The sequence below is a fragment of the Squalius cephalus genome, assembly GCF_949319135.1.
Source record: "Squalius cephalus genome assembly, chromosome: 16".
Classification (NCBI taxonomy): domain Eukaryota; kingdom Metazoa; phylum Chordata; class Actinopteri; order Cypriniformes; family Leuciscidae; genus Squalius; species Squalius cephalus.
Window position 1 is genome coordinate 21,201,712 of NC_137137.1, and position 15,361 is coordinate 21,217,072.

General features: G+C 37.7%; 2 protein-coding genes across 4 annotated transcripts; both read right to left on the reverse strand.

Annotated features, from left to right (window-relative positions):
* Positions 1–1,319: 1,319 nt before the first annotated feature.
* Positions 1,320–4,543, reverse strand: gpx8 (glutathione peroxidase 8 (putative)). 3 transcript variants are annotated; one of them, XM_079896354.1, is made up of 4 exons: positions 4,266–4,543; positions 3,877–4,138; positions 3,657–3,742; positions 1,657–2,061 (listed from the first exon to the last, which is right to left on the reverse strand). In XM_079896354.1, the coding sequence occupies exons 1-4, from the start codon at positions 4,470–4,472 to the stop codon at positions 2,014–2,016; spliced, it is 603 nt and encodes a 200-aa protein (XP_079752480.1). In that variant the 5' UTR covers positions 4,473–4,543; the 3' UTR covers positions 1,657–2,013. The 3 variants fall into 3 exon arrangements, with proteins under 3 accessions (XP_079752479.1, XP_079752480.1, XP_079752481.1); XM_079896353.1 differs by lacking the exon at positions 3,657–3,742 and having other exon boundaries at positions 1,320–2,061; XM_079896355.1 differs by lacking the exons at positions 1,657–2,061; positions 3,657–3,742 and adding an exon at positions 2,231–2,315.
* Positions 4,544–5,595: 1,052 nt separating this feature from the next.
* Positions 5,596–15,359, reverse strand: anapc5 (anaphase promoting complex subunit 5). The gene is made up of 17 exons (XM_079897947.1): positions 14,807–15,359; positions 14,597–14,676; positions 14,399–14,502; positions 11,691–11,913; positions 10,036–10,096; positions 9,841–9,942; positions 9,569–9,759; positions 9,321–9,402; positions 8,454–8,546; positions 8,135–8,316; positions 7,802–7,937; positions 7,587–7,661; positions 7,380–7,501; positions 7,194–7,301; positions 6,492–6,639; positions 6,148–6,310; positions 5,596–6,061 (listed from the first exon to the last, which is right to left on the reverse strand). Exons 1-17 carry the CDS (start codon positions 15,005–15,007, stop codon positions 5,850–5,852), a joined length of 2,283 nt encoding a protein of 760 aa, XP_079754073.1. The 5' UTR covers positions 15,008–15,359; the 3' UTR covers positions 5,596–5,849.
* Between the last annotated feature and the right edge of the window lie 2 nt (positions 15,360–15,361).

Here is a 15,361-nt window from a genome sequence, read left to right on the forward strand (position 1 = left end):
TGTTTTTCCTCTAAGAACATTCAGTTCTATAACAAACAGCATGATAGATTGGCTAGGTCAGGCTGAATCCGTTAGACACGAGGGGCAGGGAAGGTGATTGCTACAGAGTTGGCAGAGATGGACATCAAACTCATTACTCTGGTCTTTGTAGAGTCTCTTCGCCATTTCTGCCTCTGTACTCTGCCACATCAGTCAGGAGGATGAAGAATGAGCATGCAAGGGCTGTCACTTTCTAAGAGATCTGCTTATGGCCTCATTACATCTATTTCTGAATGCTATAATGTACATCTAAAATCTACATACTTTAGAGAATGCTAAATACTAATGCTGCTCACTATATTACAATGTAGCCTAAACTATAAAATGCATATAAGCCTAGTATATACCTGTATGCACTCTATACATAACTTATACTACTTAGTGCATTCTACATACAAAGTATCTGTATGCATACTCTTGTACCGGTCAACTTGACATCCGCAAAACCGGGGGTGGTAGCCTACGCCAAAACACGTTTTGTGTGTGAATGCTGTTTTACGTGAATATTACGACACGAGTGAAGCACAAAGCTTTGGTTTCAAAATAAATAGGCCTAATAGGCTAGCAATTAAATGTTAGGCTAGGCCGAATGAGAAAGGGTAGGCTACATGAGCCAATAAATGGAAGTTATTCCACAGGACATGGACTCTCTTGTTTATTTTCCCAAATCTTCACTCACGTCGTTTTCGCAGAGATTATAAACGTTTCTTCCTTTCGTTTACTTTCAATGTACTATTCTTAGTGCTTTCTACAAAGAATGTACTTTCCTTTTCGAATTTCTTTCTCTTTTACACAAACATTAAAATATATATATAAAACCTCTCACTTGAAGCAAGAGCAAATCTATCAGCAAAGTCTTACAATGTGAAAAGGGCGACATAACATGAAAGTGTGTGAGGGAGATTTGTCAAATTGCACGATTTTGCCATCTAGTGGACATGGACGAAAAGGAATTATTGGATTATTGGATTTTAAAAATTCAAACAAACCTCCACCAACTAGGCTATCCAAGTGGCAAAGGACTGTCATAGAATCAATGAAGATAAAACAAGAAAATGACATAACTACAGCAAAAAAGTGGCATAATAATTAAATATGCATCAAGAGTTTTGTGTTAGGCATTATGGTTTTTGTGAACCAGAGGAAATTATCTTAAAATACAGATTTTTCTTGTAATGTAACCTTTGTGAATCAAACAACATTCCTTTGAAAAAAATATATCATTTTGATGATGGATTTTGTTAGGATTAAAGGCTTCAACAAATCAAACATACAAATATAACAGTAACCAAATTTGATGTATTTTTTGAGATGTTAAGCATAACATTATTTTACTCACACTGATGATCCCTTGCGATATTTTCAATATATTCATTGTTACTATTTTACCATCAGCCAATGGCAAATTCATCTCTTCTTGAATAAGCATTTATAATAAGCAAGTTTGTAAATTATTTTCTTAAATGACATCATTATACTAAATTATGAATATGCATTTATCTGCAATACCTTCCTTTTATTCCAGATGAGTGACATATTTAATTGATAATTGTATGACTGATTGATGACATACCAGAAAAATAAAAAAAACTTCAAAAAGACAGATTTAAAAGGGGTTTTTGTTTTGGAAAATCATATTACCAATCACAAAATTTAAAATTTTATTAAAAATACTCAAGCACACAAAGCCAGGCCTCAAGCGATCATCTTCTGTCAGTATCATTCACATTAATCAGAATTATTAATTCTCATTGTTGTCACTGCAGGCGAAGCCCTCCGCATTTGACCACAGATGATCTATACGCACTTAAATGTGCACAATGCTTCACTTATGAGTCTCTGAGGGGGGTTGTGCACATCATAGCTCCTGTCTTTTTTTCAGTATGATATTCCGCACAAGGGCTGTGGCTTCCTTTCGAATGTCCTCTATGGACTCCTCCGGCTTCCAGAAACGCACCACCTGGCCTTCCGAACTCACAAGAAACTTCCAGAAGTTCCATTTCGGTATTTTCTGTGCTGAATCTAGAGAAAGAAAAAAAGGTTTTAGTTTTAGATATATAAATATTATGAATATTGAGTTCATAATATTATTCATTATTCAATATTACTATAAATTAATTAATTTAGAATTGTCCTCGATTTGCTTTACTATCCCATAGCTGGGCTGTGACTAAAATGTACAGGTCCTGGATCAAATATTTATGGGTGGGTTCCCTGTGTGCAATGAGCTACCATAAGTTGTGTCCCATCAGAGTCTGACAGCACCTCGCCCTCCGCTGCATAAAGAAAGTTGAGTGCATGAAGAATATATTTTTTGGACATTCGTTTGGAATTATTGCATTTATATCAACAAGTTATCACCCCATTAGTTATTCTAAATCGAAATGAACTTTCACCACCAGCCACTGGCGACATGATCGCTGGCAGAGTGAACGCAGCTACAGTCTTCACTCCTATTGGTTGTCGCTCGCAAAATGCGCTGCTAATTTGCATAAAGGTAAAATTTTCTGAAATTTTGTCGCATGACACGTCTACATTCTGTCGCCAATGGTCACTGTCACTCGTTTCGCCGGAAGTCGCCAGCTCTACAATGAAAATGAATGAGATCTAGGGGTGGGCGATATGGCAAAAATATCATATTACGATTTTATCACGATTCTTTTTTGCATGTTGGTTTTACTATTTTGCAAGTGCATTACAGTCAAACTAATGTCCCTACTTTAAAAACAAAGCCTTACAAGGTATCAAATAAGAACAAATATACACATTACATATACACAACATATTGTACAAATGAAATAAACAGTGTCTTATTTTTTTCAGCTACAGGCGTATTTAACATTAGTATTCAAGAAAGAAATTAAATGAACAAATATAAAAGTTTAATTCATTTTTGTGAAACTCTTAACGTACAGTAGGCTATATTTGTGAATGTTTAATTTTTGTGAATCTCCTTCCATGTATTTGTGGATCATAATCTAAAGGTGATGATACACAGGGCAACTTTTTGAGCAATGTTGCCGTCAATGGGCAACCAGATGAGACACAGGGCCCACGACCGATCTAAATTATCCAGATATAAATGTATTGCCCATTTTCAATGGGAAAGTGCCCAAGCAACAATCGCTCTGCAAGATTGCCCAGCAACATTGCTCAAAAAGTTGCCCTGTGTATCATCACCTTTAGTATTTGGAATAAAGCAACAATTCTAACCCCATATGTGTGTGTGTGTGTGTGTGTGTGTGTGTGTGTGTGTGTGTGTGTGTGTGTGTGTGTCCAATAATCTTGAGCTAATTCGTGAAATTTTATTTTTAAAGATCGTGTTTAATCGTGAGTGTGAAGTGTGGGTGGCACAACAGTGTTTTGTCTTGAGCTTGCACCAGCCCTGGTGTGAACACACAACTCACACTATTTATACTGCCAAATGGCATTAAATAGTGCATGAATACATGAGTTAGGATGCACCAACAACCCACCTCAAGCTACTGATGTTATGTGAGGCGTTTTGTTTGGTTTCCTTGTGTTCTTTTAATGTACTTTTATATTTATGCTTTGCATTTTGAAAACTGACTGTTCTATATAAAATAAATATACTGCTGTTATTATTAATTTCTTACAATCAAGTAGTAGGAACTGGTCACGTGGTGATGTCGAAATGGCAGCGCCCATAAGGGGTCGCCCTTCCCCGCTCTAAAGAATAAATCTAGAAAACACACAAGTTTTCAGCTAATTGTGATTTTAAGTCGTTTTGATGTTTTTTCTCAAAGGTGCTGCAATTTTTATTTTGTGTAAAACTTTAAAGTTATTGAATGAAGATTATCCTCAGGTAAAACCTACCTGTGATGAATCTGAATGCGGGCTCCGCCTCAGACCCCATTATTTTGATCTTGCTAAAGATGGGGAACGTCACACCGTAGTTGGATTTGGCAAAAGCCTCGATTTCTCGACTGGAGCCTGATTCGGTGTCACCGTATTGCGAGCAGGGAAACGCGAGCACGTTAAAATGAGACGTGCCGAGCTCTCGGTGAAGCTCCTGCAGAGCCCGGTAATTCTGCTCCGTTAACTCGCTTCCACTCGCCACGTTTACAACCAGAGAGACCTGTTATCAGAGACAGCGAGCCCTCGAGTCAAAATACTGCAGCACAAAACCAGGGCAATTATGTTTCTCAAAAGTCTTACAAATTAAGTCAAACCACTTAAAACAGAAATAAAAAAAAGCAACTTACTTTCCCTCGATACTTTTCCAGTGAGACAGCCCTGCCTCTCGCGTCCTTCACTTCATACGAGTAGAAATCTTTGGCTTTTCGCGACTTTGACAGTTTACTCTGCAGTAGGTAAAGTGAGGCCATGCACACGGCCACACTCAGTAAAACCTTGAACAGTCCTGCTCTGGACGCAGATGATTTGGTGGGGTATCCCCCAAGCGCCTCCATGATGGAGGATAAATATGTGGAGAAATCTGGGAGAAAAACTTCAAATATGGTTCTTTTGGTGGTCAGAACAGTGGGCGTATCGAAATGAAAGGGGGAGTGTCTGAAAGTTATTCCAATTGGTTGAGAAGACTGTCAGTCACACATGAAGGAAAATTGAAGGGTCAGCTCAGCACCTTAAATTTGCATTAATTCATCTATAATGCTCTTTTGTTATTGTCTACTGTGTAAGTTCTTTTTATCATTTCTACTCTTTCATTTCAAACGGGTGGTATAATGCCCTTTTCACAAGATATCAAATCTCTGATGTCCCCAGAGTGTGTATGTGAAGTTTTAGCTCAAAATACCCCACAGATATTTTTATACATGTTAAAATTGTCACTTTTTGAGGGTGAGCAAAAACCCACCGTTTTGTGTCCGTTCCTTTAAGTGCAAATGAGCTGCTGCTCCTGGCACAGGGGGCGGCGCTTCAACAGCTTGTGACCTGAAAATGTAAAAAACGTATAGCCTTTTATGTTCAAACCGGAGTCAGACAAAGATGGAGAGACTCAAGAAGAAGTGACAACATGTAGACAACTTTTCTGAATGGTTAGTTGATGAATTTATGTAGCTTATGTATAGTTAACTTCTAGTCAATGATTAGCATATTCTGTCATGATAATCTATAAATCGTGTTCCCGGGGGTGGGGTTTATGTAAACTTTAGGGTTAATGATGTCACTAACCTGGGAGAAATGTTGTGTTGTCCCTACCAGCCTTTATTTTAGTCCTTAAAAAGTAATTTCTTTAAAAGCAAATATCTCCTTTGCTTTGAACTTTGTGAATTTGCAGGTGTTTTTTATGCTCAAACAGCAACATTACACACTAACTAGTTAGAAAAGTGAAATCATAATCAACCACCCCCTTAAGATCCGGCCAAAGGAAAATGTCTTGGAAAAATGCGATTGTAAAGATATCATTTCCACTGAATTTTTTAAGTGTATTTAAGTTCCTGCTTGTGTTCTGTCTGTGGTCTGGTCTTGTTTGTGCATTGCACTCTGTCTCGCCTGTTGGCTACTGAGTTCATAATAATAAATTCTTTTACCTTTCAATCATCTTCGTATTGTATTCAATAAAAATGCATAAATGTAACTAACTGTTCGTTTATTTCAGTACTTTGAAATAGTCTATGGTATTAATATACCATGAATTAATATGGAACTTTGTACATTTTAAATGAGCATGACACACACTTTTTTTTTTTTTGCAAAGTTGCTTCCCCCATCCTCGCATGTATAAAAAAGGTCAGAATTAAGTTTTTCACACACAAAATAAAATTTATTTCCAATATGCACACGGTACAATGTCTGGTGTCGTCCATTAACACCATAGCAGATGTTTCCTAAAGACGATTGACCACAGTCATCCCGGACGACGGAAGCTCCTGATCCAGCAGACGGAAGAGCATGGCGTATTTGTTGCGTTGAGAGACGTTGCCTAGAGTGTGATGCAAGCGTGCCTGTAGATAATGTATGTCTCTCATACGCTCTTTACAGTCAAGACGAGAGAAATACACAGCTGCCTCCTCCAAAGTGTGCACGGCTTGTTCCAGTGCTGCAGGAAAGAAAATACATCACTCAAACATATGAAGTATGACTTGAATACAGTGAGATGGGTGTCAAACAGGACTCAGGCAGTACCAGTCAGTCTGTGTTTCTGTGCAGTAGTTCCTGCTAAAGTCATCTGACAGCGAGCGGCCAACAGCAGAGCTCTGCCCTTGTCTATCAGAGAACCGTGAGCCAAAACGGACTCCAACACGTCCTGCACCAGTGCAAGAGCCTGCTCAGGAATCCCCAACATCAGCTATCAAGAGAGATGATCAATATCAGTTGAAAATTACACAGTTTCTTCATCTTTCATCTAACAAACACACAGGTATACTTAGAAAACACTTCACACTTGGTGAAATCAAGGAACTGGGAGATGTTTTGTCAGTCATTATCAGGTGTCTGAACACAAACTGTGAAGTTTCTTGTTGGTGTACCTGTGTAAATGCCAGGTGTAACACTGTCTCTGAGGTCAAGCTCTGCAGGTTGTGTTGGCGGGACAGAGCAAGAGCCTGTAAGAGTAATGGCAGACCTGATGCAAATCCAGACGAGTCCCAGTGGAGTTCTGCAGAGGCCAGCATCACCCTGCCACACAAACACACCCAAGAGTTCAAAACTGACATGGGAACACTGCCGTTTCAACAAGATTCCAAATATACACTTCAAATATTTGGGGTCATTAAGATTTTTTTAATATACAGTGAGCTCTAAAAGTCCAATAGTGAAAATTATTCAGGACAAGTCAGCTGAGAGAAGTGGGTCATATCGCAGGAAGAGCAAGTTATGACAGTTTGATTAAAGATTTCAAGGTTGAAATGCACACACAACCGGACAAACGTTAAAAACTATTTTTTTTTTTTATGTTTTTGAAATAAGTTATGCTCATAGGCGGCATATATTCGATAAATACCGTAAAAACAGTATTCGTGTGAAATATTACAATTTAAAATAACCGTTTTCCATTTTTAATATACTTGACAAAGCTGAATTTTCAGCAGCAGTAAGAAAGTGCAATTTTGATTTCAGCCTGACTTCCATTTCTCTAAACACTAAACCATCACTTATTTCCAGGTTTCAATTAGATCTTGAATCCCAGATTTCCAATGTGATCTCAGACGTTTCTTTTCATAAAGACACACCTGATGATCATCTCTGTGTTCTTGCTCTTCTCACACTGCTGCTGCAGCTGCTGTAGGATCTTCGAGGCTTCAGACGTCTGATTCAGAGCTTTCAGCAACTGGGCTTTCCTGAACAGACAAGGACATTAACAATCACTTGTACAGCCCAATATACTAAAAAAACGTATAATACGTGCCGTTATCTACCTGTACAATCCCTCGGTGCTGTTTAAGGCAGAGATGGCAGTGACATGAGGTTCAGCCAAATGGTATTTCCCATCATTCATAGCCTTCTCAAACTGAATTTTCAGATCGCATAGCATCCAGAGCTGTTAAATAGAGAAAGAGAGAAAAAAAATCATATAGCTGCTGCTGATTTGTGCTTGATGGATCCTATATTTTGTTCAGCAGTACTTTGGCATGTTGGGTATGGGGAGGAAACTGCTGCTTCAAGTGTTTCATGATGTCAGTCACAACAGCATAAAGGCCCTGAGGACGGAAAAAAAAGAATCACAACTGGAACTGGAAAACTTGCTAATTTAGCATTCAAGACATTTTGACACGCATGAAATCAAGCGTAAGCACCAAGAAGCGTTTGTGTTCATGTACTTGTGAGAGAGGTCAGGTACCTGCTCAGCATGGAGTTCAGCCAGATGGCAGAGAGCGACGGCAAAGGCCTCAGTGTTGTTCTGCTGCACGCTAAAGTTCACCGGCTCCAGACTGTTCATATTCAACAGGAGCTGAGCTTGCTGCCGAGCCATAGTGCTACAGAGAACGCAAAAAATCTACTTTAACTACATAAAACCATACAAAACTGTATGAGATGTGGCACTAACATCAATGCAGAATGGAAGTGTTTCGCTTCCCTTCTGACGTATAAATATATTTATATTCCATCTTGTGAAAAGGGGCATAATATGTCACCTATAAATTTCATAAAAAGAAGGTATCTGTGTTATGACCTTTTGCCATACATCCTCCATATGGAGGTGGTCTGTGCCAGGCTGATTTCTATCAGCTCAGAGAGGCTTTGCTTCCAGTGCATGATGTCGGTTCCTCGCAGGGCGTCCAGCAGCTTGTTGGCAGGCATGCCCTGTTTTGCTCCCTGCTGGACCAGGGACTGAATGCCTAGAGAAGCTAAATACTGCAAAACAACAACGGGGAGCATTAATTATTTATTTCATAGTGACCTTGCAAGAGATTAATAATGTATTGTGGTTATGCAAAGCATTTCCCTATTATAAGGGCATTAAAATGGTTCCACCTTAACGAGCAACTTACAGGGAGGCAAAAGTGAGCTGCAATTTTCACAGAGTCTTCTGTTAATACCACACTATCAGATCCTTTCATCTGTTCTAGTGTGTACAGCCAACTCTAAAATCACAAATTAGAAAAAAAATTAGAAACCAGCAGAGACTGTGTTAAGTATAATATACATACACACACACACTATCATCAAACCTCTATGGACACCGGAAACGATTAATCGCTTTTTTGAACCGGTTCTTTGAAACAAACTGTCCGCAAGAACAGGTCTGCGGAAAATACTTTACATCACTATTGCATTTATGAGTGATTTACTCGCATTGTAGAGGGCTGATCATCAGTATGATAATTTTTTTTTTTTTTTAAAGACATCTCTTATGCTCACCATGGCTGCATTTGATCAAAAATACAGTAACTTAACCTTTATTTAACTGACAAAAGTACAAAGAAATCGACCTTTGATTACATTTACAAAAAAACTATTAAGTTGGTCAGTGAAAACATTTGAAATCTTTTCTCTGTATTTTTGTCAGTTAAATAAAGGTCCAAGAGAATGAACAAACCCCAAAATCTAGATTTTATTGCATTTTACAAAATGACCCAACTTTTCTGGAAATGGGGTAGTAATTGAAATGGGGTTGGTATTAACATTTCTTAATAGTATTAATGTTAAAAACTGTTTACTAAAAACATTTTTTTTAAATGATACACACACACACACACACACACACACACACACACACATACATATATATATATAAAGTAGATATGTATGTAGATATGTATGTTTACATATATGTAAAGTAGAGTTTGCGTACGTTTATGATAATTATAATAACCTTTCAAATTTAAGAGGCAAGGAATGAGAGAAACTGTTCTTACCAGACAGTGCTGGAGACACACATGGTCATTTGCTTCCTGTGCGATGCGGATAGCTTCCTGCAGAGCCAAATCAGCCTGTTGACTGCACAAACACAACCATAGAAATCATCAGCTTTGGTCATATAACAAGTTCAGTTCAGACTCAGAGGCTAAAATTCTGATTTGCTGCCACTTATTTTTGCAGAAAAAATAAAATGCTCCTGACACAATGTAGTGCTCAAAACACAATCTAAACAACTAATACTCACTAGTGTCCAAAACGACAGTGCAAGGTTGCCAGATTAAGGACAGCGTATCGTAAACTGCGGCCATAGCCTTCATCTCCATTGCTTTTCCCCTCTCCACCAGAAAGAATGAGGCGGTCGAAGTAGTGCAGGAGGCTGTGAGTGGAGATGAAGATGTCCTGCACTCGCATACTGTTCAGATAGCTGAGGTAATGCTGTGGAGAGACAGAGAGAGGCTCAGTTATAGTGAAAAGAGATGAATCATCTGTTTCTTGAAAGGAAGGAGTTCAGCTCACAGCTTCGGCAAAGTCAGGATTAAATTTGAGAATGTTGTTGAGCTCGTCCTGTAACTTAGCTGGCGACATGGCCTTGTTTTCATCGTTCTTAAGGAGGTAAGCCTGGGAAAAAACAAGATGGCTATCATACAGGGCAAAAGGAATCATAGACAGCTGTGTTTATGAAAGCCAAATCTCTTCTAGTTTATAACAAACCTGTCGTGCAAGGAAGTATTCTGCTTGTTTCTGAGATAAAGGACCTTGGGTCTCATCAGATCTGATGAAAACAGAAAATAACCCCCACAGTCAGTTCAATTCCTATCCAATAACGCTCTGCTTGTTGGGGTCAAATTTACTTCTCATTAGTTTCCATGCAGATTGCCAAAAGTAGACACTATGGAAAACACTAAACATTCATGTAAAAACAGAAAACATCTATTGTAGTTTGACAGAGACTAAAAAAATATGTGAGAAATTGAATAATTTTAGGGGTCAATTTGATAAAAGTTCATATTTTTTTTTGCAAAATTAGCTGAATTGACACAAAAAATATCATGAATTCTTGTAGTAACTATTTGCACACTGAGAAGCAAATAACTACAGCTAAGTATAAACAGTATCTATCTAAAAATATTTGTACTTGGTGTAAGTAGTATTTATTGCTGTTTGTACTTTGTGTAAATAGTCTGATTCTCAACTCCTTGTGATGGTAAAATGGGTTTCTTGCACTTCTTTTCAGTCCTGCAAGAGTCAAGTGCATGAGATCCAAAAAAAAACTAACAACCCAAAACGTCCTTTCACAGATGTTTTGTCTGTGAAACTGTGGATGTGGATGAAGAAAAAGTGAAGTTCTCATGCATTTCATATTTTAGTCTTTGACCAGCTACAATAAATTAGCCTGGTTAAAACCAGACCATTCTCAGTAGTAACTGAGTCATGGTCTGGCAAATCTCCATAGACAAATTATTTCCAAAGGGGCGTCACCAACGGACGTCGCTCAAATGCCTCTGGGCGCAATTGGATAGACCTAAAACCAATCAGAGCGATCGGCATCGTGTAAAGCCATATGCTGCGTCCCAATTCGCCTAAGTTACACTACGCCATAAAAGTATGTACTCTTTTTGTGAAGAAAATGTGTAGCAAAAAAGTAGGAAAGCTTTGGGACATACTACTTCGCCATCTTTATCGGACGGATCTGTCGCGTACATCCTGTCATTTAAACTGCCCTGTCAATCATCGTGTTAAAATCCTCTATTAAATCTAATTTAATTTCCTACCGTTTCGGAGAGAAAGCACGTTCATCTGCCAGTGGGTCTTTCATGGAGACTGTCCTCATGTGTTTGCAATTTGAATATAATAATGCATTTAAAAGTTGAACGGACGTCGCTCAAATGCCTCTGGGCGCAATTGGATGGACCTAAAACCAATCAGAGCGATCGTCAATGTGTAAAGCCCGCCTCAACGTTTCTGATTGGTGCCGCGATTTCTAGGCCATGGAAATGGGCTTGAATGAGCTCTTTGCCAGACTACTTCTCGAACAAATCTGAATTTGCCGGAAGTTGTGGGTTTTCCCAGGCTAACAATAAATGACAGGATACAATCAATTTGTAACCTGACTCTTTTCAGGTTTTTGGTGAATTGCATGAAAACCAATGGGGTCAATTTTATCCCTAACACAATTGACACAATTTGTACAGCCTTTCCAAAACACATTTGAGTTAAAACTTTGCATGCACATTCAAGGCCCTAAATGAGAAATAGTCACACAATTACAAGAAATAAAGAGTACGAATACGGGTCAAACTGACCCCAACACAATAACACAACCCTGATTCCACTAATAACACAAGTAGCACATGATTCCCTCTGACCTCAGTTCGGACTGGTGTAGAGATGTAGTGTCCAGCTCATCTTTGTCTATGCGGTCGGCGCTGGGGTCTTCATTGCCGGTCAGCTCCATGTCTTCAGCGGGCAGAGCCGACAGCTCCAGCTGATTTCCAAGATGGCAGTATTGCTGCAGGGACTTGTACAGCTTATATACCTGACTGAAGGACAGTTTATTGTAGGCCAGCAGCATCTGACGCATGAACAGACCTACAAACACAAAGAGATTAAGGCTTCAGATTCACAGATGAATCTGTCACATGAATCACAGATGTTTTCTAACTTGAGAAAAAAAAAAAATCAAGATATTTTGTATTCCCCAAAACAACCCCTTTTAACACTCTTTTATACGGGGTTAGAAAGTGATCAATGTACTTCAATGGAGAGCATGATCTTATCTGACACATATGATTCTTCAGTTAAAAGGGGTTAATAGGTGGACAAATGGTGGAAAAATTTAAAGAAAAGCAGTTCAAATATATATATATATATATATATATATATATATATATATATATAAAGATTAAACAAATTAACTAAATAAATAAATTACATTAAAATAACACATTGATTACAATTAATAAATACATTTAAATTAAAATAACTTAAAACAAATAAACATTATTTAAAATAAATAACATAAATAACAATAAAATATTAATTTAAAAATAACACTAATAACCATACTACAGAGAATAGAAAGACCGCAATGTAACCTAATTGACATTTATTATACTAATATTTACACAGTATTAATTAAGTCTTTATACTTAAAAATATAGAACTGTCTTTTAAACTGTAGGGTGGGGGTTCCTAGCATGAGGATGATCATATTAGCGTGGCACCAAAAAGATCGAAAACTCCTGGGAATACATTACATAAGAAAATATTTGAGAATTTCCTAAGAAATTTTCAGGAATTACACTTACTTACAAACATTTTATAATATAATTTAAGAACTTTATTCTTAAGAAGATTTTCACAAATCCATCCCCAGAACTCTTAAAAGGTTAGTTCAAAAATGAAAATAAATTGTCAACAATTACTCACCTTCATGTCGTTCCAAACCCGTTAGACTTTTGTTCATCTTCGAAACACATATGAAGATATTTTAAATGAAATCTGAGAGCTTTCTGTCCCTCCATTGACACTCTACGCAACTGACACTTCGACGCTTCAAAAAAGTTCATAAAGAGGTTGTAAAATTAATCCATATGAATTGAGCGGTGTAGTCCAAAGCTCAACCACCCAGACTTGATGTGCGAGAACGAACACCATTGGTTCTCGCACGTCAAACTAACATAACTGATGTGTGCATTGATGAATGTTAATTTGTGAATAAAAGCCTAAATTCAATCTGTTAATCATATAAAGCGATCAAGACTTTTCAGAACATTTAGACTAAACCGCTCAATTCTCAATCTCTGTTACCTTAAATTATACACTTATCTCTGTAAAGCTGCTTTGAAACAATCTACATGGTTAAAAGCGCTATATAAATGAAGATGACTTGACTTGACATGGATTACAGGTGCTGGTCATAAAATTAGAATATCATCAAAAAGTTTATTTATTTCAAGAATTCAACTTAACAGGTGAAACTAATATATTATATAGACTCATTACATGCAAAGTGAGATATTTCAAGCCTTTATTTGTTATAATTTTGATGATTATGGCTTACAGCTTATGAAACCCACAAAATCAAAATCCCAGAAAATTAGAATATTACATGAAATCACACAGTAATTACACAGTAATCCCATGGTCATTGAACCAGGTTTTGGTTATTTTGGCAGTGTGGGCAGGTGCAAATCCTGCTGGAGAATGAAGGAAGCATGAAGTGCTCTGGAAATGTCCTGGTAGACGGCTGCGTTGAGTGGACAGCACAGTGGACCAACACCATCCGATGACATGGCTCCCCAAACCAACACAGACTGTGGAAACTTCACACTGGACTTCAAGCATCTTGGACTGTGTGCCTCTCCATTCTTCCTCCAGACTCTGGGACCTTGGTTTCCAAATGAGATGCAAAATTTGCTCTCATCAGAAAAGAGGACTTTGGTCCACTGTGCTTTATTAAATCCAGAGTCAACGCAGCCGTCTACCAGGACATTTCCAGAGCACTTCATGCTTCCTTCATTTTCCAGCAGGATTTGCACCTGCCCATACTGCCAAAATAACCAAAACCTGGTTCAATGACCATGGTATTACTGTGTAATTACTGTGTGATTTCATGTAATATTCTAATTTTCTGGGATTTTGATTTCGTGGGTTTCATAAGTTGTAAGCCATAATCATCAAAATTATAACAAATAAAGGCTTGAAATATCTCACTTTGCATGTAATGAGTCTATATAATATATTAGTTTCACCTGTTAAGTTGAATTCTTGAAATAAATCAACTTTTTGATGATATTCTAATTTTATGACCAGCACCTGTAGTTTTATGATCTCTTCATGAACTTTTTGAAGCGTCAAAGTATCAGTTGTGTGGACTGTCAATAGAGAGACAGAAATCTCTCAGATTTCATTAAAAATATCTTCATTTGTGTTCCAAAGATGAATGAAAGTCTTACAGGTTTGGAACGACGAGATCGAGTAAATAATGACAGAATTTTCATTTTTGGGTGAACTAACCTTTTAAATTGGCCAATATTTGATGGTCATTTTGGTTACGGCCACATATACGTACCAACAACACTAGTTTTGAATGCCTCCGAGTCACTGAAAGCATTTGGCAGGATAGTAAAAAAGTGCTCCATGTCCTGCAACTCTCCATCAGCCATTAAAAAAATCCTGAAAACAGAAGGTGAAAATTATGTGTACGATTAATATAAAAAAACCTACCCAGGTAGAAAAGTTCTTTATAAAGATAAGTAGCCCACTGTACCTGAGTTTAACAGCATTGACCATGCGAAGACTGCACTCCTCTACTATCTTCACAAACTGCTCCAGGGTCAAATCTGCACCCTGGTCATCACAAACACAAATGTGCAGTATGGTTTAATCTAGAAAATGAAGTGTCTGAAAACATTACATTCATTTTTAAGGGTCATTAACGTTAAACATAAACATCCCTACAAGAAAACCTGCTACATACCTGTTGTAAAGGCAGGATGAGTTTGTTCAGGCGTCTTCTTTCTAGAAGTGCCATTGGTTTGGTTGTGGACATCTCATACAGTAAAGTTAACACTGCGATCTTGTATGGAGTGACCCAATCCTTTATACCGAAGATATTGGCATGAACAACCCCATTTGTCATCATGGGGTTGAAATACAGACTTTCATGCACACTGGCCATTGCCTCACGGGACTTATATTCCTCAAAGATCAATTCAATGAAGTATATTGGTGCAGTAAATACTCTAGTTTAATAGAAAAAACAACAACAACTATGCTGTAATGTGTAAGCTAGCTTACATTATTTTTGATAATACGGTAAAATATCAACGGTGTTTCAAATGCAGTCATAGCGATTTAAAGCCTTTTTCTTCAAAGTGAAAATCTGTAATCATAACCACTTTGTTTGATGCGTTAGGTTATTAATCAAACATGGACATATTCGAATATATTCACATGGATCATTTGCTAACAATCAGCCGGAGAGACTTTTCTTCAAAATACCCTCCAGTTCCGTTTACGTTTCAGGACGCAA

Bases quoted from the DNA above. Each gene is read 5' to 3' on its own strand.
- gpx8 (XM_079896353.1), bottom strand. From the start codon at position 4,472: ATGGAGGCGCTTGGGGGATACCCCACCAAATCATCTGCGTCCAGAGCA. The intron at 4,139-4,265 runs GTAAGTTGCTTT...CTCTGATAACAG, and splicing joins TGGAAAAGTATCGAGGGAAA to GTCTCTCTGGTTGTAAACGT. The intron at 2,062-3,876 runs GTAGGTTTTACC...TTCTTTCTCTAG, and splicing joins CGCATTCAGATTCATCACAG to ATTCAGCACAGAAAATACCG.
- anapc5 (XM_079897947.1), bottom strand. From the start codon at position 15,007: ATGGCCAGTGTGCATGAAAGTCTGTATTTCAACCCCATGATGACAAAT. The intron at 10,097-11,690 runs GTCAGAGGGAAT...TGTTTTCATCAG, and splicing joins CTACACCAGTCCGAACTGAG to ATCTGATGAGACCCAAGGTC. The intron at 7,662-7,801 runs GTACCTGACCTC...TTCCGTCCTCAG, and splicing joins CTGAACTCCATGCTGAGCAG to GGCCTTTATGCTGTTGTGAC.